The 27,650-nt window shown below is 40.6% G+C and overlaps 1 protein-coding gene across 1 annotated transcript; it reads right to left on the minus strand.

The window, feature by feature from the left end:
• Nucleotides 1–10,265: 10,265 nt before the first annotated feature.
• On the minus strand, nt 10,266–19,999 carry PVALB (parvalbumin). Its single transcript, XM_057387555.1, has 4 exons — nt 19,896–19,999; nt 17,857–17,989; nt 17,282–17,391; nt 10,266–12,026 (listed from the first exon to the last, which is right to left on the minus strand). Exons 1-4 carry the CDS (start codon nt 19,954–19,956, stop codon nt 11,998–12,000), a joined length of 333 nt encoding a protein of 110 aa, XP_057243538.1. The 5' UTR covers nt 19,957–19,999; the 3' UTR covers nt 10,266–11,997.
• Between the last annotated feature and the right edge of the window lie 7,651 nt (nt 20,000–27,650).

Below are 27,650 nucleotides of genomic sequence, written 5' to 3' on the forward strand. Positions count from 1 at the left end.
TTTCCGAGTAATGTCAAAGTAGTGCCTTCTTGGAAAGCAGCTTTTTAACCTTTCCTGGGATAAATTACCTGTTTTGCGTATTTGGGACTGTGTGACAAATCTGCCAGACACCTAGCCAGGCAAGAAAAAAATGATGAAAACCTATAGCAAAATCAATGGAGTCTTCTATATACACAGAAAATTACATTGTTTCTGTGATGAAAATATGAAAGGGACTTCACTAGCCTGAGTGGGCAGACTTTAATTGTAGATGATGACTATAGTAAAATATAGTGATGGAGTCACTATTAGGTGTTCCTTTAGAAAGGAAAAGAAAAATTTATCTCAAGTCTCATTACTTTCCCTGTTTCCCATCTGTGAGTCMTCCAACACATAAAATACATGTGGGTTATTCTGATGTTCTCCTTCAGTTGTGTCTAAATAGCTTAACTCCTCTTTCATGTTTTCTGCTTTCCACTCCGTCCTCCAAGAAATTCAGTTTCCTCTGCGTTGTTCCATTTTTGCAATCTTTGCATTATCCTTTGTTGTTTATTTGTAATATTGCCCCAGTTTACTGACAGGTCTGCACCCAAACGCTTTGAGGCTCCATTATGTTGTACTTGAGGTTTATTGATCGTGGCTGCAGTGTGTGGTGGTATCCATCAGCATTTACTGAAGTTGCAAACATCCTGAATGTTTTGCACTGGGATCACTATAATGGAAGGCATAGATTATACTGGAAGTGAGATTTTCATTGCTATCAAAAAATTCTGCTTGGAGTCTGGRTATCTCCTTTCTGCTTGCTGCTTTCCTATTAGTATCCTTATCCCATTAGTTATCCATCCCTTAGTTCCTTTATCCCATTCCCTCATTTCCTACCTCAGCATGCATGTGTGCATAGAACTCTTAACGGACTTGTATCCTTTCTATTTCTTCTGTCCTTTTGCCCTGCTCTATTTTTTTTTACCCATTCTCAATCTTTTCCTCTGCCTGACTTCTCACAGGTATAAGTCGTTCCCCTACCAACATTGATGGTGATAGATTAAGGATGGAATTACTTATCTGCACTTTGTAATCCAAACAGAATCGCAGTCTACTATTAGCAGTCCACAGGGGTTGCTGCTGAATAAATTGGAATGCTGGTAGCTGTGCTCACTGAAGCTTCTCTCATCTTGAACACACGAAAAAGAGGGAAAGAGGAACCCTGTGGATTTAAACAAAAAAAAAAAAACCACCCCAAGAGCAGAGGAAGACGCCTTTATCCTAGAGAAGTGTTTATTAGGTTAAATCCTGTATTTAGCAGCTAAGGAGAAATAGAGCACTCTTTTCATTCACACATTTMATTTTCCCCTCAAATGAAACAAGATTATTTTAAGTGGGAAGTGCCCCTTATCTCATGTGCACAGGATAAGTTTTTCTGACAGCCACAAGACCCTGAAATTTGAAGTCATGTTCCTTTAGGCAGTGGTCACAAAACAGCAGTCGAACTGCACGTGCCGTGTGTGGCTCTCATTTCATCGGGCTGCAGAATGCAGCGATGATGGAACTGCAGCTCCATCAGGAGTGGCAAGGAATTTCAGACACAAGGTAAGGCTTTACAATGAGGATTAAATGGAGGTCCTGCAGTCTTTTGGACTGAGGTATGGTTGGTGTTCCAGATTCTGTTGGGCACTGCATAGGTCACTTCATTATCTTCTTCACAAAGCATACCTGTTAAAAAGGATTTTTAGTGAGGCAAAATTCACTAATATTCCTAGAACTTTTTCGCAGTTGTTCATGTATTGATGCAAACATTCTGAGTATGTTCAGAACTAAGCAGGTTACAACCTGCAACTTGAACATGCTGCCTGGTGAAAGCTGAGGGAGAATTGTAGCTTTCTTTGGCATAAGCAGTGCTTCTCAGGAGGGCTTTAATGTGTAGGAAAGGGAATTAGTCGGTCTTTCTATAAGAAATCTCTTAAATACAAAGTATTTCATCAGTTCTTTTTAAAATCTTATGTTACTGAAAGGAAACAGTGTGACAAAATGGCATGAGAGGCATCTTGTGAATGAATATTCAGAGTTCATGCAGCTTTTTAAATCTGTATAGATGCTTATAGGATTGACTATGACTGTTTACTGGTATGTCTGGAGAGCTGTGAAAGCCTGCAAGAAAGGATGTGTAAATTTTATTGTAGATTTCCATTCTTTACACTTCCCCCAAGCAGTGGAATAAATAGATACTCCATCTATTTTAAGGGCTACTTCATTTGGCATCCACCAAAACTGGCTTTTATTTTTCTTCAGAGTGGGGCTATTAGCACAGAAGTGAGAATTTGGATGCTTTCTCTAGCTCTGTTGATAATGCCATTATACTTCAGGTCTTCAGAATTTGCTCTTTTGTGATGGGGGCTGAGACACAGATCTGAAGGCTTTTTGGCTGAGAGTCAGTGCACTGAAATGTAAGACAATTACAAAATGGTTGAATCAGCCAAAGGATTTGTTGGCAGTTACMGCATCTCTTCTGAGTGATCTGGCCTATCTGTCATTTGTTTCTGATCTACTCTGTTGGGAGAGTGGAAGTTAGAAGTGGATGGCAGTTGTGGCATCAAGGGAAAGTGGTAAATCACTAAATGAGGGCTAGGTACCTCTACAAGAATGAACTTGKTTCAATATGCTAATTGTAACTGTTATGTCCTCTCTTCTGATGAATATGAAAGGAGGGAAAGATTTCTCAAGGATGCATTCAAATCCACAAGGATGAAGATAAAGAGAATTTCCGGAGAGTAATTATTCTGCATATGTCTGGAAAAATTCCAGCTCTAATCTTTATTTTCTTGTTTGTGCATATGGAAGCTTGGAAAAGTGTCAGGAAGAAACCCTGAAATCTTTATTTAATTTTTAATAATGCTCCCCAGAGCAGTAGGTAGTGGATTGTTGGCCAGGGAACGTAAATGCCACACAGAAATTTGCCTGAATCTCTCCACAGGGGAGTGTTTGTGACAGACTGAGGGCTTGCTGTGGCCTTGTGTGTGGCCTGAGCCTTCCTGAGCTGCGAGTGCCATTATTGGAGTGACTGTCACGCTCTCCTGCACAGAGCTAAGCATGGGAGGATTGGATGCCGGGGATGGAGCACTGAATGTGCTCCTGCATCCTGAGGAAGGGGTTAATGTGTCAAACAGAGTATACAGGAATATGTGACAGCTTTAAATGAGCTACCCATAATTCCAGCATGCCAGTCGTTATGTGTTGATGATGACTATGATAGCAGTTGGGTATCTTTTTTTGGATCTCTAGCTTCTGTCTGCTTAGAAGGCAGATGCTAGGCTTTCACTAATGCTATATCTTATGTTAAAAACTGCAAGACAGATTGAATTCAAATAATTAGATTTTTTAAAAAATACAAGTTTATGTTTGGGTTTTTATATATAGGGTTTWTGTTTTAAGGGTTTGAATGTTCAAGGTTTTCTCTGCAGGGATGACAGCTAGAATTCTTTTCCCTTTTCTGAAAACTAAAGTCAACCATGTGACTCTAGGACCTGGAGGTTTAATGGAGGAAAGATGAGAGAAATATTTGTGACTCCTAATTAAATTTTCAAGTTTACAACACTCTGTTTTCTATTCTCTTCTCTTTTATAACAGGATAAATTTTTGGGTACCAACTTTTTCATGTTAATTATGTCCTTTCTTTTCAAGGTCAATATGTTATAATGGATTTATATTATAATAAAATACCTTCTGCTCTAAGCTTTTCAAATCCTCGCTTTTATCATCTCCTGTGCTTCCTGCTCTGGATTTCCTTTTCCTCAAACCCTGAACTTCAGTGTTGCTCACCTCTGACCTCTGTCTCAGAACTCTCTGTCCATTTATTTCCTGCTTCAGAAGCAAGCCTCCTGCTCCTGCCTTCCCAGTAGCTGCTCATGCCAGCTTTTTCTTTCCCATTTGTGGCTTAGCCTTGCTGGTCAAAATCTTTGTGCCTTTCTTCCTGCTGATGTAGGGCCTTGATTCCTGCTTCTGATGAAGCCTTAAACTTCTGGGCTACACAATGAACTTATAAAAATTCTGAAGGAGAAGAATTCAGAGCTTGTAAAAATAGGATGAAAACTTACGTGGGAGCCCTTCATTGTTACTCGTTCGATGCTTTGTATTCAACAGACTAGATGGAATTTCAGGTTAATTTTGACCTGTCAGACCTTCAGTGGGAGATAATTTAAGTTCTATTGTATCAGTTACCTTTCTTTTGAGCATTCAAAATGAAGATGCATATGAACATTAGGACTCTCAACAGCCCAAAAAAGATAGAGACTCATGAAATCTATGGGAAAATGTCTCTTAAGACTCTGCTTTGCTGAGAAGGCTCTCACATATGAACAAGGGAGTTAATATATGCAGAGAGAACAGAAAAACACTGGCTCTAGTAATGGAGGTTGTTACAGAACATAATTGAACACTGACTGCAGCAAAGCTAAAAGGAGACTTGCATTACAATGACATAAAATCTTTATTTTTTTCCCCTAACCTCTGATTTCAGCTGTCTGACTAAGAGCAGGTGCTGGGCAATAGCTCAATTTCAACAACCCATTGCAGCTGAAAGAGTAGATGCAATTGTGCTGTATCCAGCAAAATTGAAAATTGCTTTAAAGGAGAGGAATGCAAATGTTTTTAAGACAGAAAATCTTCATTTATCTGCAGAATGAAGCATAAAATTAGCACAGCCTCATAATTTTTATTCCTCTTTATAAAGCAGTAATAACTGTGAGATAATTTGCTGTTRTTTATATATTTTAGTATCTTTCTAGTGATACATTTTAAAAACTGCATTGCATTGTGAATATACAAGGAGTAGAATTTGTTAACAATTAAAATGTTAGAATTTTAAAAATCTTTCCAGACAAGGTTTCCAAAACCTGAAAGTGTCTCTGAACCATTTGGGTTTTCAGCAACCCCTGGACCTTCCCACCAATAATCAGTGGTTAAGCCTTTGACCTCTGGTCCTGCACCCCTCATGACCTTTCTGGAGTCATGGAATGGTTTCTGCTATGAGGGACCTTAAAGATCATCTCATTCCAGCCCTAATGTCGTGGGCAGGAATGCCTTCCACTAGACCAGATTCCTTCAAGCCCCATCCAACCTGGCCCTGAAAACTTCCAGGGAAGGGACATCCACGACTTCTTTGGGCAACTTGTTTCAGTAAAGAATTTCTTCCTAATTTCTGATCCAAATGCACATTGATGGAGAATTAGTGTTCCTACCACTAGGAGGCCTAAATTAATGCCAGGGTTGTGCTAATGTAATACTAGTGAAATCAACTATATTTTTGTGCATAAACCTCACAAAGTGTCTCCTGGAGTTAAAAACTGTCGTTGCAATATTAGTTGAACAAGATGATTCAGGCACAGGCGAGATCCTTTCACTTAGATTTTCCTAGGTGGGAGCCTGAAAGAATTTATGAAAGAAAWGTATTTTCTAGCTGCATGTTCCTTGGGCTTATTAGCTTAGGCCTTCCTGTGAGTTCCATGAGCCTTTCAGCATTTACATTTGGATCATCTGATCCATTTGTTGTTGTAGCTCATGCAATTCCTTCTATTTCTCTGGTGGTTGAGGAAGGGACTCTAGTAGTCATATTTGTGTTATTTTCAGTCTTTAAAGGTGCATCATCCTTTGTTAAGCTTTTTTACTTTATTGACCAGAAGAGCATTAACCAACTTTCTCCCTTGTGAAGTAATTATGCCACATTAGGAGATCCTGCAGTATGGGAAAGTTTTGACAACTGATCTGTCATGAAGACATGTAACCCTGTTAATATACATTTGGCTTCACTTTCCTGTGTTTAGAGAAATGTAATTTTAAATGTTTGAGCCCTAGAGGGTGTTGGGATTTTTAAAAGGTGTGTCTCTYTGGAAAAGGGAATCAGCTGAAATGCTCACTCAAAATGAAGAAGCAGGAGCTCATGTTCAAGCCCACCTTAGCAATGATGGAGTCCAGGACTCAGAGGAGATGTTTAATCACCAGCCTGTACTGAAGCCTGTACTCTTTTCTCTGAGTTCTCCATGGCTCCTGAGTGGGGTTAGACCAAGAATGTCAGCATGTAATTTGACCAAAGCTGGATTTTGGTGTGCTAATGCATGCCATATAATTTCTCTCTCATTTGCCGTTAGTTTATAAATAAAAGAATGGGTTCTCTGTCAGCCAGACATTTAAATCTCAGTCTAAGATTTTAGAGTCAAATGAAGTTAAAAAATGTGTACATTATGCTCATTAATAAAAATTTTGTGGGCTAATTTTTGATTTCAGTGAACCTTTAGTCATAATTTTTGATGTTATTTTGTTAAGGCAAGACTTGTTGCAAATGTTGTGCAAAGCTGCAATTTGTAATTCTGTAACAATATTCATTCTGTTTTGAACAGAATGTTGCTAATGTTCAGGTACAGTAGCACAGAGGCTCTGCTAAAATTATGTGTTTGTTGCAGGAAAGGGAAATATGAATGGCGGTGCCAGTCTTCAAAAATATTTAGTCTTCAAAAATATTTAGTAAAAGACGCAAACAAGAAAGCTTTGCATTGATGAAGTGAAGGAAATGTGGAAGCAATCGTGGGACATTAGGCAGTGTTGAGCTCGGGACTGGTGAATAGACTGTAAATATAAATCCTAACTCAGCTTCTGCAAAGTGAACAGGTGTTATGGCCTCCAGTCCATTGATTCCCAAAATAAGACATGTGGAAAATTGCTGATCCATGAAACTCCATTAAGAGCTTGGCAGGACCCTTAAAGCATAAACAATTATGCATTTGTTGGTTAAGGACTTAGTAATGGTAAATGGTGATTGGAGAAATCTTAAGAGTTGGTGACAGTCTGCTGATCAAACCCTTTCTGTTAAATGCTAATGTAATTTGTCAAGAAGCGATGGTTTAGCTATCACTTGAGGATTTGGCTCTTCTTCCTCTGGAGCTGTAGCTCAGAGTGAGCAATTTCTTCTCTAGCTATACAGAATACCAGTGAGAACAAGTAGTGCCTGTTTTTTTTNATGTCAATGGTTAAATGGAAAGGTTTCAAGGCAAAGGTATTTACTAACTGGAAAATGAATCCTGAGGCTTTGTAAAAATAAATGACGATAGAAGCATAAATGACACACAAACTCTCTTAAGTACCATAATTTGTTCCAAATTCTCAAATATCTTTGTCCACTGAGAATGCCACTCTGTTGCCTTTTCCTGCAGCTCTTAATGCCATACTAAGAGTCAAACTTTCACAATAAGAGCACTCACTTATTACATTTATTTATTTATTTATGAAATCCTGTGGGTACTATTCAGGAATAGTCACTAAAAGCCCTTCCATTTAATCCTTGGGAGCAGGACTGTAGCGTTTCTTCTTAACAATCTTGTTAAGAAGATATCTGCATGGAACAAACAATATGCTAATACTGCCCAGTGTTCTTTGAAATAAACGGGTCTCTGTCAGGATTAACAGAGAAGACAAAAGTATTTGGGTTTTGTACTGTTAAACTCTAAGAGGCATCAGTGAAGAGCTGTCTGGAAAGAGTGCAGATCATCAGCAAAAAGTCCATTCCATGCGATTGCATTCCATTCCACTCCATTCCATTCCATTCCATTCCATTCCATTCCATTCCATTCCATTCCATTCCATTCCATTCCATTCCATTCCATTCTGTGGTTTTGGGTTTTTTTTGGTTTTGGTTTTTTTGGTTGTTTTGTTTTGTTTTGGTTTTTTTTTTTTTTTTGTTTTTATTTTTGTTTTTGTTTTTTTTTTTTTTAATGTGTTGTTCAATAATGTCTTATTACAAGCCATTGGATATGAATCTAAGTAAAGGATATGTACTGATTATTTAATTTTTTTTTCCAACAGGATGCCTGAAGGGTTTTTTTTTCCTTGCATAACTTCTACTATATTACAACAGGGAAGAAAATTATGGAACACTCGCTGTTCAGGGCAAAGAAGATGTAAGATGGCAATTAAAAAATTTAAGGTAAATGTTTCTTGGAGAAATGTAATTTTGCTCCTTTGCTTATGCATCTGAGAATTAAAACATCTTTCTTCATGAAATAGTAAATTGAAGGGTAATGTGGATTTTTTGTGTTTGTCAAGCATACTATAATCCACACTGTGCAGAATGCCTGATTAAATTTTGTAGCAAATTCTGCTTTCTTCAATCTTTACAGTAGTTTCTGTGACAGTCTCAAAGACATTAAAGCAAGCAATATGAGAAATGATAATATTTTGTATGTAAAATGTTCTTTTTTGTATTTTATTGTAGCTTTAAATTTTGCATGTTTGCTGTATTTTGAGTCATGTCTATATAACATCAAACTAACAGGAAAATTATGAAAATTTTTGTTAATTGGAAATGAAACAATTGAAGATTTGGAGAAGGTTTGGAAGAAATTTAAGTGAGAAAAGTAAGAGTCTAAGAGAAACACTGAAGATCCAGCAGTGAAAAAAAAGGTAATAGTTTGATGGTAATTGATAAAACAGTCATTTTGTCTCTGAGCAGAGATGTACTTATATTACACTTGTATTTGAKTTTTTTTCCTTCTGTGATAGATGCATATGGAAATTTGAACTTTTAATTTAAAATGCAGTTGGGGGGTGTGTTGGTTTTGCTTGGCCCAATTCTTGGAAGTGGGGGGGCCCAAAAAGATGGTGCCTGTGAGAAGCTTCTGGAGGCTTCCACCATCTCCAGCAGAGCCAATTGCTGTTGGCTCTGAGGMTGATGGACATGCCACTGACCAAACCTGGGCYAATTGGAGATGGTGGCTACGCCTCTGTGAAAACATATTTAAGTGGAAATCAAAGCAAATGGAGGGTCACAATAGTTTTGCCAGAGGAGGAGGCTGAGAAATGTGTGAGGGAATGCAGACACCAAGGTCAGTGGAGAAGGGGGAGGAGCTGCTCCAGGTGCCAGAGCTGGGATTCCTTTGCAGCCCATGGTGACGACCATGGTGGAGCAGGCTGTCCCCCTGCAGCCCATGGTGATCATGGGGGAGCAGGCTGTCCCCCTGCAGCCCATGGTGACCATGGTGGAGCAGGCTGTCCCCCTGCAGCCCATGGTGACCATGGTGACACAGCTGTCCCCCTGCAGCCCGTGGGAGAGGGAGGTCCCCACGCCGGAGCGGGCAGACGCCGAGAAGGGGCTGTATCCAGCAGGAAAGCCATGGAGAGAGAGGCCTTGCTCCCGAGATGGAACAGCCTGGCCTTGGGCCTGCACCCAGGGGACGAGGGACCCAATGGTGCAGCAGTTTTGGGATGACTGTCTGCCCGTGGGGGGACTCACACTGCAGCAGATGTGTGTGGACTGCTGCTCGTGAGAGTGGAACCACGATGGAGAGGTTCACAGAGAACTGTCTCCCGTGGGAGGGACTCCAGGGCAACGCAAGGGAAGGACTCCTCTCCCTCAGCAGCCGCAGATCGATCCAGTGATGAACTGACCAACCCCACAGCCTGAACTGACCAACCCCACACCCTGTTCAGCCCCGCTGCTTTGCACTGTCGGTGGGAAGTGGGGAGGGAGTGGGGAGAAGATCGGTGTCTTTGAGGGTTGTATTTTATTTCTCATTCTCCTCCTCTGACTTTGTTAGTAATAAATTCACTTTATAACTTAAGTAGAGCCTGTTTTGTCTGTCAAGTGTTTCCTCCCTCCTCCTTATCTCAACTTATGAACTCTTTTGTAATTTTTTTTTCCTTCACTCTTCTCTGCCCAGTGGTGGTGGAGGAGAGCGAATGGGCAGGTGCTGTGGGTGCCTGGCTTTTGGCCAGCATTCCAAACCACAACTGGGGAAAAAAACTGTGTTTAACTAGATTTTTTGAGTATTCTGAGTATAATCCAAAATACAGGAATAGTCCTGTATCTGGAATACAGGATCTGAGTATACTGGTTGAATATCTGAATAAACGGACCAAATGCATGTTTAGAACATCTTGTACTGTGACCATAAAAACTAAGTAAGGTATTTTGGAAGTCTCTCTTGCCCACTGTAACCTTTTCAATTTGAAAATAAAGGGTATTTCTTTTCATCTTATCCTTTACTATATGGCTGGAAATTTTCCAGCCAAATTAGGCACTCAATGTTACTTGTTCCAAAGTGATTCATGTAACAATGTTAAGRAAGATTGAAACAGGGATCATTGGGATATTCAGACTTCCATGCTAGTGAAATAKCCCCATTAATGTTGCTTTAACCTGATTAATTTCACATAATCGGCTATAAATATCTTTTAATACTCATTAGTACTTTATTTATTTGCTATTTGTTCTATTTTTTTTTTATTTGCTAAAGCCCTGGAAAAAAATTCAGCTTTTATGCCACCAGTGAAGATTACAATACAAATCCTTCGAGCTTCAGAGACTAGAAAAGGACTGTAAAGGGCGTTGTTTATGCAGCGGCTTTTATGTCGATTCTCGAATTCCCCTGTCCTTCATTAACGCTGCTGCAATAGCGGGGGGTTCTGATGCTTTTTCGGTAGCCCTGTGTGCTCCTGTAATGACGCTTTGTAGCCACGCGATGTCAGCAGCTGCCGAGAAAAAAGCAGGAAATAATCTCGCTCCACTGCAATCCGTTTTCATTTGCTTTATTTAGAATACTTAAAAATCAATACATCCTTCAGAACCGTATATACAATGTGCAAAACCAAAGGATTTCTTGTGAACGCACAGCATCTTCAGCAAAAAGTCTTCCTTGCAGGTTACTACAGGGTGAGGGTCTAGAATGGCTTTAGGGAAGATTTATTGGCTTCCCGAGTAGCATTGGGTAGTCGCTGTGGCAGAGGATGGTGTGCCGTACAGTGCGATGATGGTAGGGTTTCAGCCTTTTCTTTTTGTCTCTACTAAATTAGTGACAACAAATCTAAATTGAATAAGGTGTTATTGCTGCAGGGAATGGTTTGGAATACAGAAATGGAAAATATCCTTCCTTTTTACTGCTGTGATAATCAATGTTCTGTCAAGATGTGGGGGAGATGTTGCCTGAAAAGATTTCCCCCCGCTTTAGCCTTTGCTTTTTCACCTCCAACAATACAGGTAAAAAGCATAAGATTGATGCCAAAGTTACTGATCAGGATCTGGGGAAAAAGTATTGAGCTTTGTATAGGCTTAATACTAGCTAATCATTTCACCTCTCTGGTAAAGTTTTAGAATAAATTCTTTTTTGGTGGGATTTTTTTTTTATTTGCTATTTTAACAGTGGGATTGTCACACTGTCACGCTTGAATCTTAGTGTTCCCTTTTCTGAAATTCATATTGTTATTTCTTGCAAGCATTCCATTCTTTCCGTCCTAGATAGTTGTGTAACATTGCTAGCAAACATGCCTCGTGTTTCAGAAGTGACTGCTTTTTAACAGTTTACAGACTTATCTCCATGTATGATTGGCACCAACTGATATTCCTGTCAAACCTTTTATGCAAAAATCCCCATGGACTGGGCAAATTCAACAAATGATACAGACAAGGATCAATTTACTGATCACCAAGARGAGAGATGGAGATTAAATATTAGGAAATACTTTTTAGCTGTAACACTGATTAAGTTGAAAGAACAAACTGCCAAATGAAGTTGGGTAATTGCCATCACTAGAGATTTTCCAGGCTATGAGTATGCATCCATTTAGCAGGGATGGCTGAAAAATAATGCAGTCAGTTTTGCCACAGTTCAGAATTTGGACTGAATGACTCATATGCATGTTTTATCCCAAGTAATTTTTAAAATTTCTTCCTACTTTACCCTAGCTAGGGATAAAGCAGCAGGGATGTCAGCAAAAAATCAAGTAACATTTTCTCTCAGCGTGTGCCAAGCCTACATGAAATAAGAAACAAGTTGTAGTGAGCGAGAAGAAAGCCCAGATTGATGTGACCTTTATTATTTTAACAGTGTCTTTCAGCACAATTACAGAGTTGCAGGATTGCAGAGAACAGAGCTGGAGTATAAAATAACATAAATAAATAGAACAGGAGCCAAAGCAGTCACCAGGAGGTGGTTGGAATTGGGCAGTGAAGGATGGGTGAAGGGTTTGCATTGGTCAAAGCCTTTATGATTCAGCCACCATAGTTGCAAATTCTGGAGAAGGGAAAGAATTTTTTAAAATATTAAAAACCCAAAACTTAAAGAAAGAGGAAGCATATTACAATGAATACAGAGTCCCTGGTGTAGCAGAGACATCACAATAACAGAAGAGCAAAGAAATCTAAGTTAATTAAAGGGAAAGTATGATTTGGGAAATCTTACAGTGAAAAGCAAAGATTTTTTGAGAGTCAGGGAGAAATGCTGTACATGCTAGGCTGCAAGACTGTCCACCAATATTCATCTGAAAAGCTTGATTAGTTCTCAGTTGTTTTTTTGTAAATCTCAATGGGATGAAGGCAAGAACTATAAATTTAATCTTGCAGTAAGATAAATTTCTTTTGTATCAGAGTTTGGCAAAGAGAATCATTAATGAGTCTTTCAAAGTATTCACATCCCATATTATAATTATATTGCATTAAAACTCAATTTTGTAATTGTAAATTAAGTGAAAATGACAGATTGCAAAAACAGAAGGCTGGTACCAATCTACATAGCAATCTTGACCATGTTGTTGGGAATGAGAAAAATTCCTGTGGTGTCAGAGGGTCAGGATTTTACTCTGTGGCTTTGCTAAGTGTTACATCCATATTATTTACATAAATGTATCTATCTGCAGTTTGGGGTTGTTTTATGCTTTAGTATAGATAATGCCTTTCAGCAGGCAGATAAAGCATGGAAAAAGCACATTTGTATCCTGGTGAATAGCTGCCTGGTCATAATTTCTAACTTCAACTAATCTTGGAAGAGTTACACAAGAGAATACCTTGCACAGTTGTATGTGCCTCAGAGCACTGAAAATGACAGACTGGAGGGAATCCCAAGAAGGGGAGCAAAGACGATAAAGGGATTAGAGGGTATGTAGAGAGAGTGGTTTATGGGTTTAACATAATCAGCTGAGAGGAAAATGACAAATAGGGGAGGCTGTCGTCTGTAAAGGCTTAAGAAAAAATTACTGAAGTTTGACATAATGAAGAGTAATGTCTGGCAACTAAAAAAGATAGAAGATGAAAATCAGGCATTTGAAAGAATATTCTAGTGTTCAGTTGAAAAATGCTAAACGCTAAACAAGTGAGATCTTAATTGACTGTTGTGTGCAAACAGATAGCACTTTTGATGATGTGTCCAAAAAACATGTTGCCAAATGAAGACAGACCCGACTGAGAAATAAAAGTGTCAGAGGGTTTAAATTAATTCTAAATTTATCCATAATTTTGAAAGATGTAAATCAAATTAGGATTAGTAATGCAGATTATTTAACACAAAACATGTATAAATCCTGTACATGGTGGGTATATAGATTCAAAGTGCTGCAAACTGAATTTAGGAGACAACATAAAATGCTTGTGATAAAAACTACAACTATTCGGTGCAGAAAAGGAGAAAGGCTATAATTACTAAATCTCTGTGTGAATMAATCCTGCAGAGAGAAACCTGAACTGCAATGGGTGCAACATTTCCAAAAGGGAAAACTAACTATGCATATACTGTTAAAACAAGTTGTCATGCTTATTACAGCTAAATTAAATCCCTTTTGTAATAATTTGTATCTACAGAATATATTTGGAAAACTTATTCAGACTTGCAGCCAAATATTTTCTATAATACATTTTGATAGTGGTATTATCACTTAATAGCAATATATTTCACAGGTACTTTCTGATAGCCAGCAAACCATAAAATACTCCTTCTTGAATAACTGCAACACAATTTAACTTTTCCCAGAATTTTCAATGTATTTCAAGTATTTCAAAAGTGTTCTAGTTGAATAATCTTGTAAATTAATTCACTACTTGTTTTTGTATGAACTTAAGGCCAATCACAGGTGGCTTGTAGAAGCATTGTTACAAAATGTATTCATATATGCAAAACTTCTGAGATAAGGCACTGTATATTTGTCCCTTGTAAATGGTTTTTTCCTCTGACTGGCCTGTTAGTGAGAGAATCCTCGTGATTTACTGCATCCTTGGTTCTGGTTGTAGTTATCCTTCCAAACAAAATTAAGTTATGTCTTTTTTTGCACAAATAGTAGCTTTAAATTGCAAGAATTTAGACCATTTTGTCCTGTAAAATAAATTTCTAGTTGTTTTGTGTCAGAGGTCTGAYTTCAAAGGAGAGGATTGTTTCACTGTGTTCAGTACAGTTCAGTACTATACACCAGCCTAATGCATGCCCTCTAGTATTTCACTGAAATGACAGCCCTGATTACAGAGGACATGTAGGCTCAGGATTGCTCTCATTAGATTGTTTTTTTTAAATTATCTTTGCAATAGCAAATATGTTTGAGAAACTTCACAAGCAATGACTTACACTAATTTATTTTAGAAGATAGAAGAACAAAACAGGATAAGAAAAGAAGGACTTCCAAAAGATTTCTCTTTTTTGTTATGGCTTTCACCTGGCAAGGTCATGACTTAATAGCTGTAATTTTGAATGCATAATGTCACATTTTTACAACATTTAAAGGAAATAATTGAAATATTTAAAAATGTTTGCAGATGTTAATTCCTGCATGAAGTAAAAGATTCTGATTTACAGGGATAAAAATTTGGATTTGTGCTGCCTACAGTGCAAAGTTCTCTGTGTATTTTCTCAAGTCTGTTAATATCAAGCAACTAAAAGGCATGTCCAATGCCAATACACAAAACAGATTTAAAACAACATTGTGACCAGAAATTTTCATTTTCTTTTCCCCTTTTTCTTACAAGTATTTTCCTGAAGCTGGCAGAGCTGCTTCAGCATCAGTTTTCATCCCAATCTAGAAGCTAAGGTTGGTACTGTTGTTAGGTATCCTGGCCTTGACCTGCAATATTTTTCATTTTCATCATCTTCTGACCACATTGGTGGAATATGGAGGGGGTTTGATGCTGCACAGAAGGTGGTCGTGTCTTACATGAGCTGGCTGCAAATTTTCAGCTCTTTGAAACAGGTCCATCGGCCACAAATTACAAGTTGTGATCAGATAAGAGGTAAACTGGTGAAACTATTTCAGAGATTTATGGTCTTGCAGGAACGAGAAAAGRTTTAAAGCAAGAGACCTAAGACAAATTTTGTAATGTGAGATCCCAGCTAGAAGAAGGCTGATTAGGTTGGGATTAATATTTGTCTGAGAAAGTTGTCTCTGTGGTGTTAGAAGTCCCTAAAGATCAGTTATTACAACTGCTGTGGGCTCTTGTTTGACAGCATTCAAGGGCTCTCAGGAGAATTAACATTAACCCCTGTGAAAGGCTGCTTGTTTGCAATCCTTTAGTGACTTAGGAAGTGGATGTTTGAAACAAGGGGTAGAAATGATGCCTGACATTTCAGTTGCAGGGAAACAGAAATGATTTGCAACAAAAATACAGCATTGCAATACCGAATGTGAACGTGATATACATTCACAACTTTGCATTTTATTTACATAGGCAGTTACATTCTTGAATTGGATTTATGGACCAAAGGAAAGCTGGGAAGTATCTGTCCTCCTTTCCCTTTGGTCACAGTCCCAACTGTTAGCTTTTGTATGTATTTGAAGCCTTTCCAGTGTAAAAATTTACTGTTAAAGTTGAATTTAAGAAATTAAAAAGAAACTGGTAGGGGTGTACAGTAGGGATATGGGCAGAAGAAGAAGAAAAAAAAAGCACATCATTCTCTTCTCATTATCAAGTATAAATGCAGAATAATTCCATTTCAAAGTTAGGGAACAGTAAAAGCTGCAGAAGAAAGAGATAAGGAGAAGAGGCATTTCACATTGCTTTATTGCAATGTAATGGATTTCAGGCATTGTTTCAAGAAAAAAGTTTGGTAATCTTAAATATAAACGTTAATGCTGTATTTTCTTGTACAAGCCAAAATCATTATGCAACATAGTTCTTTTATAGTGACTAAGACTGGTTTTGATTTGCAGCCTTCTGGAATAGCTGATMATTTATCTGACATGAGGCTGGTGGATCAGCTGTAAGCTTACTTACCTGAATGAAGTTTTTTTTTAAAAAAAAACTTGCCCAATGATTTTACTACTACTGTCACTAATTTTAGTGTATATAAAGAAGACTCAATATAATCAAAATTGTGAAGCTTCAAGTAATGACACCTATGTTTGATACAGCAGCATTGCTGAAGTTTAGCGGGAGCTTCCCCTAAACCATAATATAGTCATGATTGGAGAAATTAAGAGGCTTTGGTCTAAAAACAGGGCCATAATCACTGATATGCCAGTGTGCATCACCTGACTCATATGTCAATGGCTGATTTAGTGTGTCATCTTCTAAGCTGGGAGACTATATTAGTTAACTGTATTTTGCATTTTATTTCTCTTTTAATTGACTTTTTTTGAGATAATATTTTTTACAAACCACAGAGATTAAGTAAGACAGACAGATATGAGGGGTTTAGGTATTTTTTTAGATTTCAACCTATGATATGGCTTATTGGTATGGCGAAACTCTAGCAATTGCCTGCTCTGTAGGTGATTTAGTACTCTGCTAGCCACAAACTTCTGCTTCTATCTCCTGCAATGAGGAAAGCTTTATAATTGCATCTCTTGTCTCCTAAAATGTGTTTCATTCACTCTCACCTCCCAAAAAGAGGAAAAAGGAGAAATTTTGTACGGGGGCTAAGCTGATTCATCCCAAGGAGGCATAGAAAACAGCACTAGCTTTTTAAGCAAGGCTGTGAGGAAAAGTTGTTCTTTTTTTGTATTTCTCAAATTCAGTATAAGGGAGTGACAAGCTTTCTTAGGTGTGAAGACCCACGTAAACACTAGCATAAGCTGGATAGACTGTTATTGTATAGAAATTCTGTAGCAAAATGGGTGTACTTTGRATTYTGAAAGCATTGCTTTGCACTMCTTTCCTGCTAACTRTCATCCAGCTGAAATCCTGGCAACTAAGMTTTACTCTTTCCAAGCTTTATGCTCAAGCCTCGGCCTCTGAACTCGCAGTGTYCTGATCCTCACTCCGCTGGTATACCAACTGACAAACTACAGTAATTGAAGTAGATTTTGGCTGGGTACTTGGTCCTGTGCTGCGGAGTGCCCGACCCACAGCCCGGTTCTGTGAGCTCCTGCCCCCTCTAGTGTCACAACGCGGCTCCTCTTCTCTAACGCCTCCAAGCAAGTTAGGGCAAATTGAGAAGGACTTGGCATTTCATTAAACCCAAACTGTGCCCTTCAGAAGGTCACAGCCACCAGTGATTCCTAGGTTTCCTCAGTTCTTGTGTGTAAGAGTAATATTCGGTTGTTACTGTCAAAGTTAACTCCTCTAATTACATACCATCAGCGCCAATTTTACCATCACCGTCCTTATCTCCAGCAGCCAGAAGAGCCTTCGTTTCTTTGTCTGATAGGTCTCTTCCTTCTGGAGTAAAGCCTTTCAGTACAAACCTAAATAGGAGATACGGAAAAAAAGGAAGGTTTGTTTGGGATTTTTTTTTTTTTTTGGTTGGTTTTGTTTGGTTTGGGTTTGGCTTTTTTTCTGCAGAAAAATTACACTTCATATTTATTTGTACCACTGATTTGAAACACAAGTTGGAATCCAGGACTGTGTCTTCTGTTATTGACCTTCTTTAACATTCAGGAGAAGCACTTTACTCTGAAACTGCATTTGACTGAAGAACTATTTATAAGGTATTGACCATTCATGTGTTTCAGGGAACTTACTATCGAAGTGACAACTTCGCTATCTCCAACACTCTTTAGATCATAYACTCAGCAAACAACTGGCATAGCACACAAATACTAGTCAAGAGGTTGAACTGTATGTTACTACCCAGAGTCTTGTGAAAATAACCCACAGGATATTAGACTCTTAAGGTGGGGTTATTTGAGAAAGGATGTAAATTAACTTACTTCAATTCTTCCTCTTCAATGAAGCCGCTCCGATCTTTATCAAGAATATGGAAAACCTTCTTCACATCTTCTGGGCTCTTCTTTTTCAATCCTACCATCTCGAAAAACTTCTTGTAGTTAAAAGATTCAGCCGCTGTAAGAGATGGAAAACCAGAGAACTGCTTAGAAAAGTAATTGAAACATACACCAACATATACCCATGGTTTTCTTCCATGCTGCTGTTTTTCCTACCCTGGGAGGAACAGTCGAGCCCAGCTGTGCTAGGAGCTGGATATACGCAGTGTAAACGTCCGTGCTTCACAGGTGCTAATGGAAATAAACAAAGGGGCAGAAAGGCAATATCTTCGCTTTGCAGATGAAGAGCTGAGTTACAGAAGGATGAGACTTGCCCAAGGTCACACAAGAAGTCTGTGATAGACTTGGGAGATTTGGGAGCAGAGGTTTGATGAGCTTGGTCTCATTTCAGTGCCTCAAACCTTTTTTTTTCCCCTTTTTTTTTCTTTCCTAGGTTTTACGCTAGAACAGACATGAGAGCGGACTGTGACTATTAAATAGCTGTCACTTTTTGACATTTCCAGCCCTGGAAGAAAAAACAGAAMAAAAATGCTCTTGCTCAAGCATTGTCGAGAAGTGTTTCAGAGTACTGTTTTTCTTCCTGGAGACTTACTRGAAATCAGTGTGGCATTTCGACCGCTAAAGGAATGTGCAATCGTGGTGTGTGAGCTCAGACACTGCAAGGGAGTGCTGYACGGCGCGCTGCCTGCAAGATCTTGTGAGGAGCTGTCTCCGGGGAGGAAAAAAAAACAAACAACCCAGAGCCCTTGAAATCGGAGCCGAGTTTACCTGCTTCACCTCCCTCGTCCTTTAACCGCACCGGCTTTTGTCTCAGCCAGGTAGCCTAACAACTGTGATGTGGATTAGAAATATCGTACGGTGACCCCTAAAAAGTGCGGCGGACTTTTTTTCTTTTTCTTCCCCATGCATTCTTATTCCCGCCGCCTTAAATTTTCCCGTAACATAAAATTAAGGAGGCTCAGTCTTTCGTGATCTGCCTGACTGAGAGCTGTCATTAGTTGCTGCTAATTGCATCTGCTCCGGGACTTGGAGATGGCCACAGCACAATGGAAGCTAATGAGTAAAACAGCTGCTGGATCCAGCAAAGCAATTTGTCGCTCCCTCTGACTCTCCAGTTTCTGAGCTGAGCCGGGCTCAGCGGGTCTTGCTCTTCTGTCTGTTCGGGAAGGTCATCGCACAGAGCAGGACAGACAGAGGCGGCTCCCCGGGATGGTGCGGTCAGCCGGGTAGTTTGGGGGAGGGGGGATAACGTGCATCCCGGAGCGCGATTTCTTTGAGAGCAACCTTAACTACATGAATCTATGTAAGCACGAAGAGGGTTTGCTGTCAGTTTTAGGGGTCGCGATGAATGAGAGGCATAGGGAACCTCTGATACCCGCAGGAATGTGAGAGGGAAGTGTGGACCACTGCAGCCATTCGACCTGCAGGGAGCCCCTGCAGTCGAGCAGTGCACCCGCTTGCTSGACTGTTGCCTTCTGCTCCATCCCGAAAAGCAAAGCCCACGCGGGGGTTCTGCATAGGAAGGACAASAGCGATTTCTTATATCCCTGAAACGGGAAACAGCAGTTCTGTAACATTTGAAACTAAATTGCAGAAATGAGTGGGAAGCTTCCGACATCCACTGCTGACTCCTCTATCCCACATAAAGATATAATGCAGCCTGGTTCGCCGAGGGGTTTGTTACCTTTGAAGGAGCAAAGTCTGTCTGCAGTCACTGCTTGTTTTCCTTTAAAATAAATATTTCACTTCTCTAATGCAGGACAACTTTGCTGAGGATGCAGCCTTGTACTTCATAAAACTGTCAGAAGCATTCATTGAACATCTGAAAACACATCCTTATTTGAAATTTTGTCTAGCCAGTTCCTCTAATCTTCCCCTAGCTAAAATAAATGCACAGCTATCCTAACCTGAAGAGATGAAAGGAGGAAAAGAGAGAAAAAAAAAAAAAAGAAAAAAGCACTCACCTGAAAAGGCTCCCACAGCCTTCTTGATATCCTCAGCGCTGAGCAAGTCAGTCATAGCCATCCTGCAACTGTTTGAACAGGGAAGCAAGTGCGAAAAGATTAAAAAGTGCTTTTCTCATCATTTCTGCTCATATGACCAAAGCTGCAGTGCTGTGTGGGGATGGCACACCGGGAAAGGCTGGACTCGTGCCAGTTCTATAGCTCTGCGTGGATAAGTGCCGTGGGCTGTCGCTCTCCAATTTGCAGAGCACCAAGTAGTCGACAGACGCGAGGATTCAGCTAAAGAGAGGGCACGGGGATGCCTTTTTGGGGACTGGGGTGGGGGGAGGACGTGAGGAGGGGTCGCTCCCTAGGAGGATGGAGTCTAAGCCTTACTGGAGCGGTGCCAGAGTCTGCTGTGATACCGGCTGGAGAAAGAGTTTTGCCAAGGTCAAGTCCTCGGGTGCAGTGGACTGGTGGTGCAGAGCAGAGCCTTTTCCTTTAGTAAGTCAGGATGAGCTTTACCAGTTATATTCGGTGATGAGCAAGGAATTGCAGCATATGCCAAGCTTCAAGCTGCTCTTGAGGTCGGGAAGCAAATGCAATACAGCTTTTGAAGATTTGCCTTATCGTTCAACCACTTTAAACATCTCCCCCTTCTCCCTTCCCCCTCCCCTTCACACACATATTCCTTTTAGACCTTGTTTCTTTCGGGCCAGTCCATATTAAGCCTCATCCTCACTGAATTAATTATCACATCCCTGCGAATCCTACAGATCCCGTTTGTAATGCACAATATGCTGCAGAATCTTCTGTGATAGGTTATGGCAAAACGAGATGCGAGGTGGCAACATGCTCGTGAGGTGCTCCTGTGCAGTAGTGGGCTTCTCTGGCAGGACCGAGCACTACTCATTAGCGTAAAAAAAAATGAAAGGCATTTAGTATTTGTAATGTGTTTTCCAGGGTTATTCTTTTTTCTCCAAGAATCTGTGCCCATTTTTCACATAAAATATGGCAAGTAGTCCAACTTGCTCTCAGAGTTTGGGCAGGAGCCATTAGGCTGAGGTAGCCAAGGTTAGAGCCCAGTAGTAGGGCAGATCTCTGCAGGAATATTGGCATCGCTGCTCCAGGAGAGACGGGGGAGGACAGAGCGGTGGCAGCGAGATCCCCGGGCGCGATCAACGGGTACGGCCCGGTCCCGCTGCCACAGTCACACCTTTCCCCTGGATGGGGCCGCCGGAGAGCAGCCTCGAAGAGGGGGCGGCTGGTGCAGAACCTCGGGTCGTGCTGTCAGTAATTGCTCAGTGCTTTTAAAAGTACAAGCCCCATCCTTTTCTTTTCCCCCCCACGGCCCAAGTTCAGCTATAATGGGAAAATCATCACCATGCCACTGAACACAGAAGGATGGAGGAGGAGGTGACATTGGGGTCCTCCTTTTTTTTTTTCTCCTTGTCTTTCTTAAAAGTTATCTCTTCACTGTGGGAGGGACTGTCGTTTTTCACTCGTTGGAACTTACCTCCCGGCCTCCCTTTTCTGTGTATTTCCTGAGACACAAGAGATGATTAGTTTTCTCCAAGGACAAACAAGGAGATGGATGGTGGAGCCAAGTCCCTCTCCCTAGGCTGAACGCATCCTTCTCTGATCTACAGGGAAGAGGAGCTGAGCGCTGGGACGCTGAACCGAGATAAACATCAGCCCCRCAGAAGAGCTCTGCGACCTTCCCGCATGGGTCGTTCTCGCTCAGCGGCCCCCCGTTGTTTTGGAGCTGGGAGGTGAAAGGGTGCAGCAAAGACAGTACTCGGGGTACTCGGGTCTCCTGCTTAGAGGAGTTCGGCTTTGGGAGCACAGRTTAAAACCCTACTGTTAGTCCGTTTTAAACGTGGGTTAAGTGCAGACCYATCAATATGCAGCTGTTTGCCAGCGATCAATGTATCCTATCTTACGAAACTGACGTCTCTTTACTTTTCCTTAACTGAGGGAAGAGGGCAGAGTCTCTTGCTCTCAGTGCAGACACCGCCGGCCCGATGCTACATCGCCCTCTGCTTTCCCTACTACGCTGCATGCAGCATCGTGTGGTCTGAAGAAGAGCTGGGCCTCAGTCTCTGCAGGTTTTTCCCCTCTCTTGCGAACTTTTTGCAAACTGTTCGTTGAGCCCCAAAGCTTCCTTTTAGGCCCCTACAAGCAGGAATGCACCTGACCGCCCGCCAGCGAGGATGCTCTCCTGGCGGGTGACTCGTGTTTCGGTGTTAACCCCGCTCTGCTGACAAGGCAGCGCACACTTGGAAGGCTGCCCYCGGGGGGAACTCGAGCCTGCGGCTGGCAGAGGCGGTGCGCAGCGCTGCCCGCTGTGCTGGCAGACGCCGATCAGGTTAACTAGCCTCATGCCAAGCGAGCCGGCCAGAGGCGCATTCCGTGGCTGCGTTCTGGGGATGGGAGCCCCGCGGCTCCCTCCGCATCCCTAACGATGCGCGAACTGCCCCTCTTTCGCCTCCGTCATCGGATCTGTCGGGCCTCTACGGTCTAATCATGCTGCGGAGGCGAAAAGTGAGAGGTGTCAGAAAAATGAGGCTTCAGATCAGGTGGAGCCATCTGTAGAGCGTAAATAACATTTCCCCCAGCTCAGAAGCGGTGTGTACCCTCCGCAGCCAGAACGGGGAAAGCAGCGACACACAGGTTTGCGAAGCAGGCAGCTGGGATCTCACATGGAGGAGCGGCTGAGGCCCAGTTCTAACCTCAGCAGCGTCTCTCTTTAAGGACAGCGAGCAAACTTCCAGAAGCTTTAAACCACCAACCTGTAGTCAAAACTGTCATTCTAATAAAAAAAGGCGTTTCACGAATTGACAGTTTCTTACTCGACCCCTTCATCTTTTTCTCATCATCCTTGCGAGATGAATGACGCATTTTCCTTTATCTCTGAGATTTTGCCAATTTTCCTGCCCGAACTATTTGCAAAATCCACACTGTGGATTTCCAAGTAGTCTGCACCAAAACTTTTGTGCAGATCAACTCCCCCTTCCACCAGCGCCAGAATGATGATATTGTTACTAAGTAAATGACCAAATAAATTAAGTAGAAATCAGCCAACCTTCGCCAAAAGCAACAGTTCAGGGAGAATTTCCTGAACGGCACGAAGCCTTCATATCAGAAGGTGAAGCAGAAAGACGGCAGTCCTTTGCAAAAAGTGACACATTTCCTTTAGCTTTTTAGTGACCACGTCAAAGACAGCAACTTCATCCCATTGCTTGCGATCAACTGTGCAGAAAGAGAGATGCTATTTCCCGAAATCTTTTGGATTTTTTTTTTTTTTTTTTTTTTTTTTTTTTTTTTTTTTTTTTTTTTTTTCTTTTTTTTTTTTTTTTGCTTCGGTTCACAGCTGGCCATTTCAGTAAATTCTGTTCACGAACCCTTGCTCGGTTTTCTCGTTAACTTTCTTCCCTCCCTTTCCCAGTTTTGTCATTTCCACCTTCTCCCCCGCTTTTCTCCTCATTCCCCCTCAATGTGTTCACCTATTTACTCCTTTTAATGGTCTATTCTTCTCATTTGGAGTCTTCTCTGCGGGAAGTCATTCCTCAGTTTTTGGAGATTTGCATCTCTTTGTTTCCGGGCTTTTGTTTGTGGAAAGGGGGATGGGGTTGGAGTGATGGAACATATCCTTATCTGCGAAGGTCCTGCTTCTTGCCCGGAGCTGGTGAATCCACGTTTGCTGTGGAAATTGGAGCATTTTCTTGCTACTTACCTCTTGGATCTCTCGTAAGCACGCTTGAAAAGGTGTTAGATAGGGAGGTCGTCAAAAAGAGGTGGAACTCGGGGTAGGAACCCCTCTTATATAATCTCTCTCACTCCTATTTTCGGCAGGTGATACCCACTCCTCACTGGTATCATATATTCAGGGGTTTTGTTGGCGGTGTCACATTTATCTTTCCCTTAACTAATCGAGGAACGCTATTAATAATCCTTGGCGCTTACCTTCCTCTGGCTGCGAAAACCTATTACATTGGCAAACTGATGGCCCGCTTGAAACTTGAATGTTTAGGGAAGAAGTAAGCAGTGTCAGTGAGCTGTTAGGGGACAAATAGGCAAATAACAACGATAAAAATGCCATAGAGCCTTTTTTTCCCCATTGTGTAATCAATCTGGGAATGCTTTTCCTGATATTTAATGTTTTTCTGTCAAGGAAAAACATTTTGCGAAGGACCGTGAATCATAAGTCAGATGAAAGTGTCATCGGGGAGATCACGATGCATCAGCAAGTTCAGTTCGGACTCTGCTCACGGAGGGAATGGGAAGACGTAACTCCCTCATCAGCATGAGGGAAAGCAAAGACTGGCTCCAGAGTTTGCCCTTTCCTCTCTTTAGCCTTGGCAGATACTACTTGAAACAAAATAGAACAGCTCTAAATTGCCTCCTCACCTGAAGCTGCACCATTCAGCTTTACCACTTGGCTTTGAAGGAAGTCAGAAATCATTTTTTTTCCCTGCAAGTAACAGCAAACTCAATTCTGATTGAGCGTAATTCTGATTGCTCATTTTTACATGGGCRTGCAAAATCTGCATTCAGGGCCCCATTGGGCAAGGTACTGTTGAAGTCTAAAAAATTTACAACTTGAGCTTTCTTAGGACAGACAGGGAATTGTAAATGAAGAGATCCTATATGTACAGCCATAATACATTGACCGTAACCTTTTCAGCATATAAATTATCTTTGTGCCGAGTTGCTCATTCCAGGGAAAGACATCTTTGAAGACACTTCTATTTTTACTCTGCCAAGCAATAATAACAACAATAAAAATGCCATTGAAATGTGTTTGGCATTCTGTAGTCCATCTGGGGACACGTTTCCTGATATTTAATGTTTTTCTGGCAAGGGAAAATATTTTATAAAGATTACGCATTGCATTTATCTGTAGCACATTTATGAGTAAGAAAGATGTTTTTTTTCTGTTTCAGCAATAAAACCCAACATTTCTCAGGTTGAAAAAGAATCAAGTTTTGTGATACAATGGAAATGATCTTTTGGAAAGTCAGGGGCTGCAAAAGTGAGACCTGATTTTTCTAGCTTGGTTAATTGATCCTAGAAGTGAAGAAAGATAGTTGAGGTATGTATGGGATAGGAATATTAAAAATATTTCTCTACTGCAAGTATAATTTAGATGATGAGTTCTGTGGTAAACTGGAAATACTCCAGCAGCTTTAGATAATTTCTAAAGAGACAGCTTTATTGAATCAAATATTACAAAGGTTAATTCAATAATTTCAGTGTTCTCTCTCTCTCTCTATTTAAAAAAAAAGAGTTTGTACTTCCTGTAGTGATTTCTGAGTTTTCAGTTTGTTACAGTAGTTTGGGAAGTAATATTACTTTTCAGTAGCATCCTTAACTTCTCATAAACACTGTGTCCATACCTTAGCTCAAAAAAGGTGATAATTACAGTGTGAGGTATCTGGCTCTTGTGGGTCCAGATATTTCAACCGACTGGTGTGTTGCCTTTGGAACAGTGAAGTTGTCATATGCTGTTTGCTAAATTCAGTGTTGTGGGGTTTGCATTAAGCTTTCACATATTATAAAKCCTTGATGCAGTACCAAGATTATATTCTGGTTTAGAGATACCAATATCTCATGGTTGCTTGCTGCATGCTTCATTTCCATTTGGTAGCTGGCAGAACAACTTTTCTACCTTCCTTTGGCAGCTTAGAGAAGATAAGGATTGTAGGACTGTCTTTTTGGCTAATGGAGTGTGACTTCCATTTCTGTCTACTCCACTGGAAAGAGAACATTTGTCCACTGGTGAAAGGAGAGCAAATGCAGGGCTAGCCATTATGATTCCTCTGTGTAATTCAGCCACATGAAAGCAATCCTGATTAGTGGAAATCCTTTCTTATCCTTTTAGTTAGTTCCTAGTAAGGCTTACTTACAAAGAGAGAAGCAGATTTATGACCACATTGGGCATATAGTGAGGTCTTTGTTACATGTCAGGTATTTAATTAATGAAAAGGGGTTTTGTTGCTGGGATTTTTTGTAAGAAGAATACAACCAAAATTTGATACATCTWGATTATTTGTACAAATCTGCCTGAAGATGGAAGATGGGGAGAGTTATGGCAACAGTCTCCCTGAGGATTCACCTACGTGAAATGATAAAATTTAGGGACGAAGTTTGTGTTACTGCACTTGTCAGTTTTGGTAATGTGGTTATGTATTTGCTATCATCTCAATCAGGTTCATTCAGGAAAAGATTAGGACTGGGTTTTCCCTTTAGGAGATACATACAGTGCAGAGATGGGGATACCCATCCATTGTAATTTTTTTTTCTCTTTCTTGTTACACATAAATGATTGTAATCTGAATACTAAGGTGCTCCAGGTCCCTATTAGCCAATGTACTCAAAATTTTGGATGTTATCACAATGCTAGTATAACATTTTGAAAGGGGAAGCTTGCCCTGCTGAGACCTCCTGTGTTTACTATGAGTTGTGACAAGCAACTTCAGTGTTCAGGGATACCAGCCAGCCATCTTTCTCTCCCCATTTATTTTCTCTATTTGTTAAAGAASTAACAGAATCACAGAATCATTAAGGCTGGAAAAGTCCTCCAAGATCATCAAATCCAGCCTTTGAGCGAACACCAGCACTAAATGCTACATTCAGTTGTTTCTTGAAGACTTCGAGGAATGGTTACTCTCCCACTTTTCTGAGCAGCCCATTCCAAGACTTAACCATCCTTTCAGGGAAGAAATTCTTCCAGATGACCAAYCTGAACCTTTACTCTGCCAAGGATGGTGGGATGATGAGCGCTGATATGTGCTGGGGAGGACAATGGGCAAAGTCACAGAAGAGAGATGCACTGAAAATYATCAAACTCCTACAGGCCACATCCAGCTTGAGAAGTTCCTGAGCCAAAATGGCTGAGATTTGGGATAGGATTAAAGGAAATTGTCATAATCTGATTGTTTTGTGTTAATATTCCTCCAGACACTTTTTCTATGTCCACTGTCGTTCACACCCCTGAAAGTGTCCTTTGTTTTGCATATACTATCATTTCCTTCTGCAATGGCCTGTTCTTGGGTTTGCCTAAGGAAAGTCTGTATTCCTAGGATTGAAGTTTAGTGGTTCCATTTTTACTGATTTTTCCATTCCTCTGATAATTTCTTAAAAGCTGAAAATAGCAAATGGCTGCAAGAGACACSCCAGAGGTAAGAAATAGGTCAGTACCAGTCCATGCTACCAGTGGGCTTTGGGGACTCTCCAGCTTGTATTGCAAATGGTGTGGAAAAGAAAGTGAAATGTCTCACCCAAAGGGGATAATACAAATGAAAAACAGAGATAGGTGTAAACCCCTGATGAGACTTAGGCTCAAATTACTAAACAAGAAAAAGCAAGTGATGAAAGAGTAGGTCTGTGTATCATAACACCTCCTAGCACTCTCAAATGGATATTTACAGCAGGAAAAAAAGCTGTTAGTCCCAGTGGGAAACCCTGACCTCCGGGTTATGAGAATGGAAATAGTTGGTTTTCCTTACCACAGACACTTGTGGATATCAGACATTTGTCATAATTAACACTCTGGTGGTGTTCACAGTGGGATGGATAAGCCCCATGTAATTATTACCACAGGGGTTATATTCCAGAAAAACTAGCACAGCATAAATATGGTTTCAGTTCTTATTCCTATTTATACTAGGCTGCCGGTAGGAGAACAGTCAAAGTATTTAGATCAGTGTAAACAGCTTTTGGGGAAATTGAACTTTAGTTTTAGCAGCTGGAATTCTGTGGTAACCCAAATTT

This window comes from Malurus melanocephalus, unplaced genomic scaffold (assembly GCF_030028575.1).
Source record: "Malurus melanocephalus ecotype Western Australia unplaced genomic scaffold, MMel_1.1 scaffold_17, whole genome shotgun sequence".
In the NCBI taxonomy this organism is placed as follows: Eukaryota; Metazoa; Chordata; class Aves; order Passeriformes; family Maluridae; genus Malurus; species Malurus melanocephalus.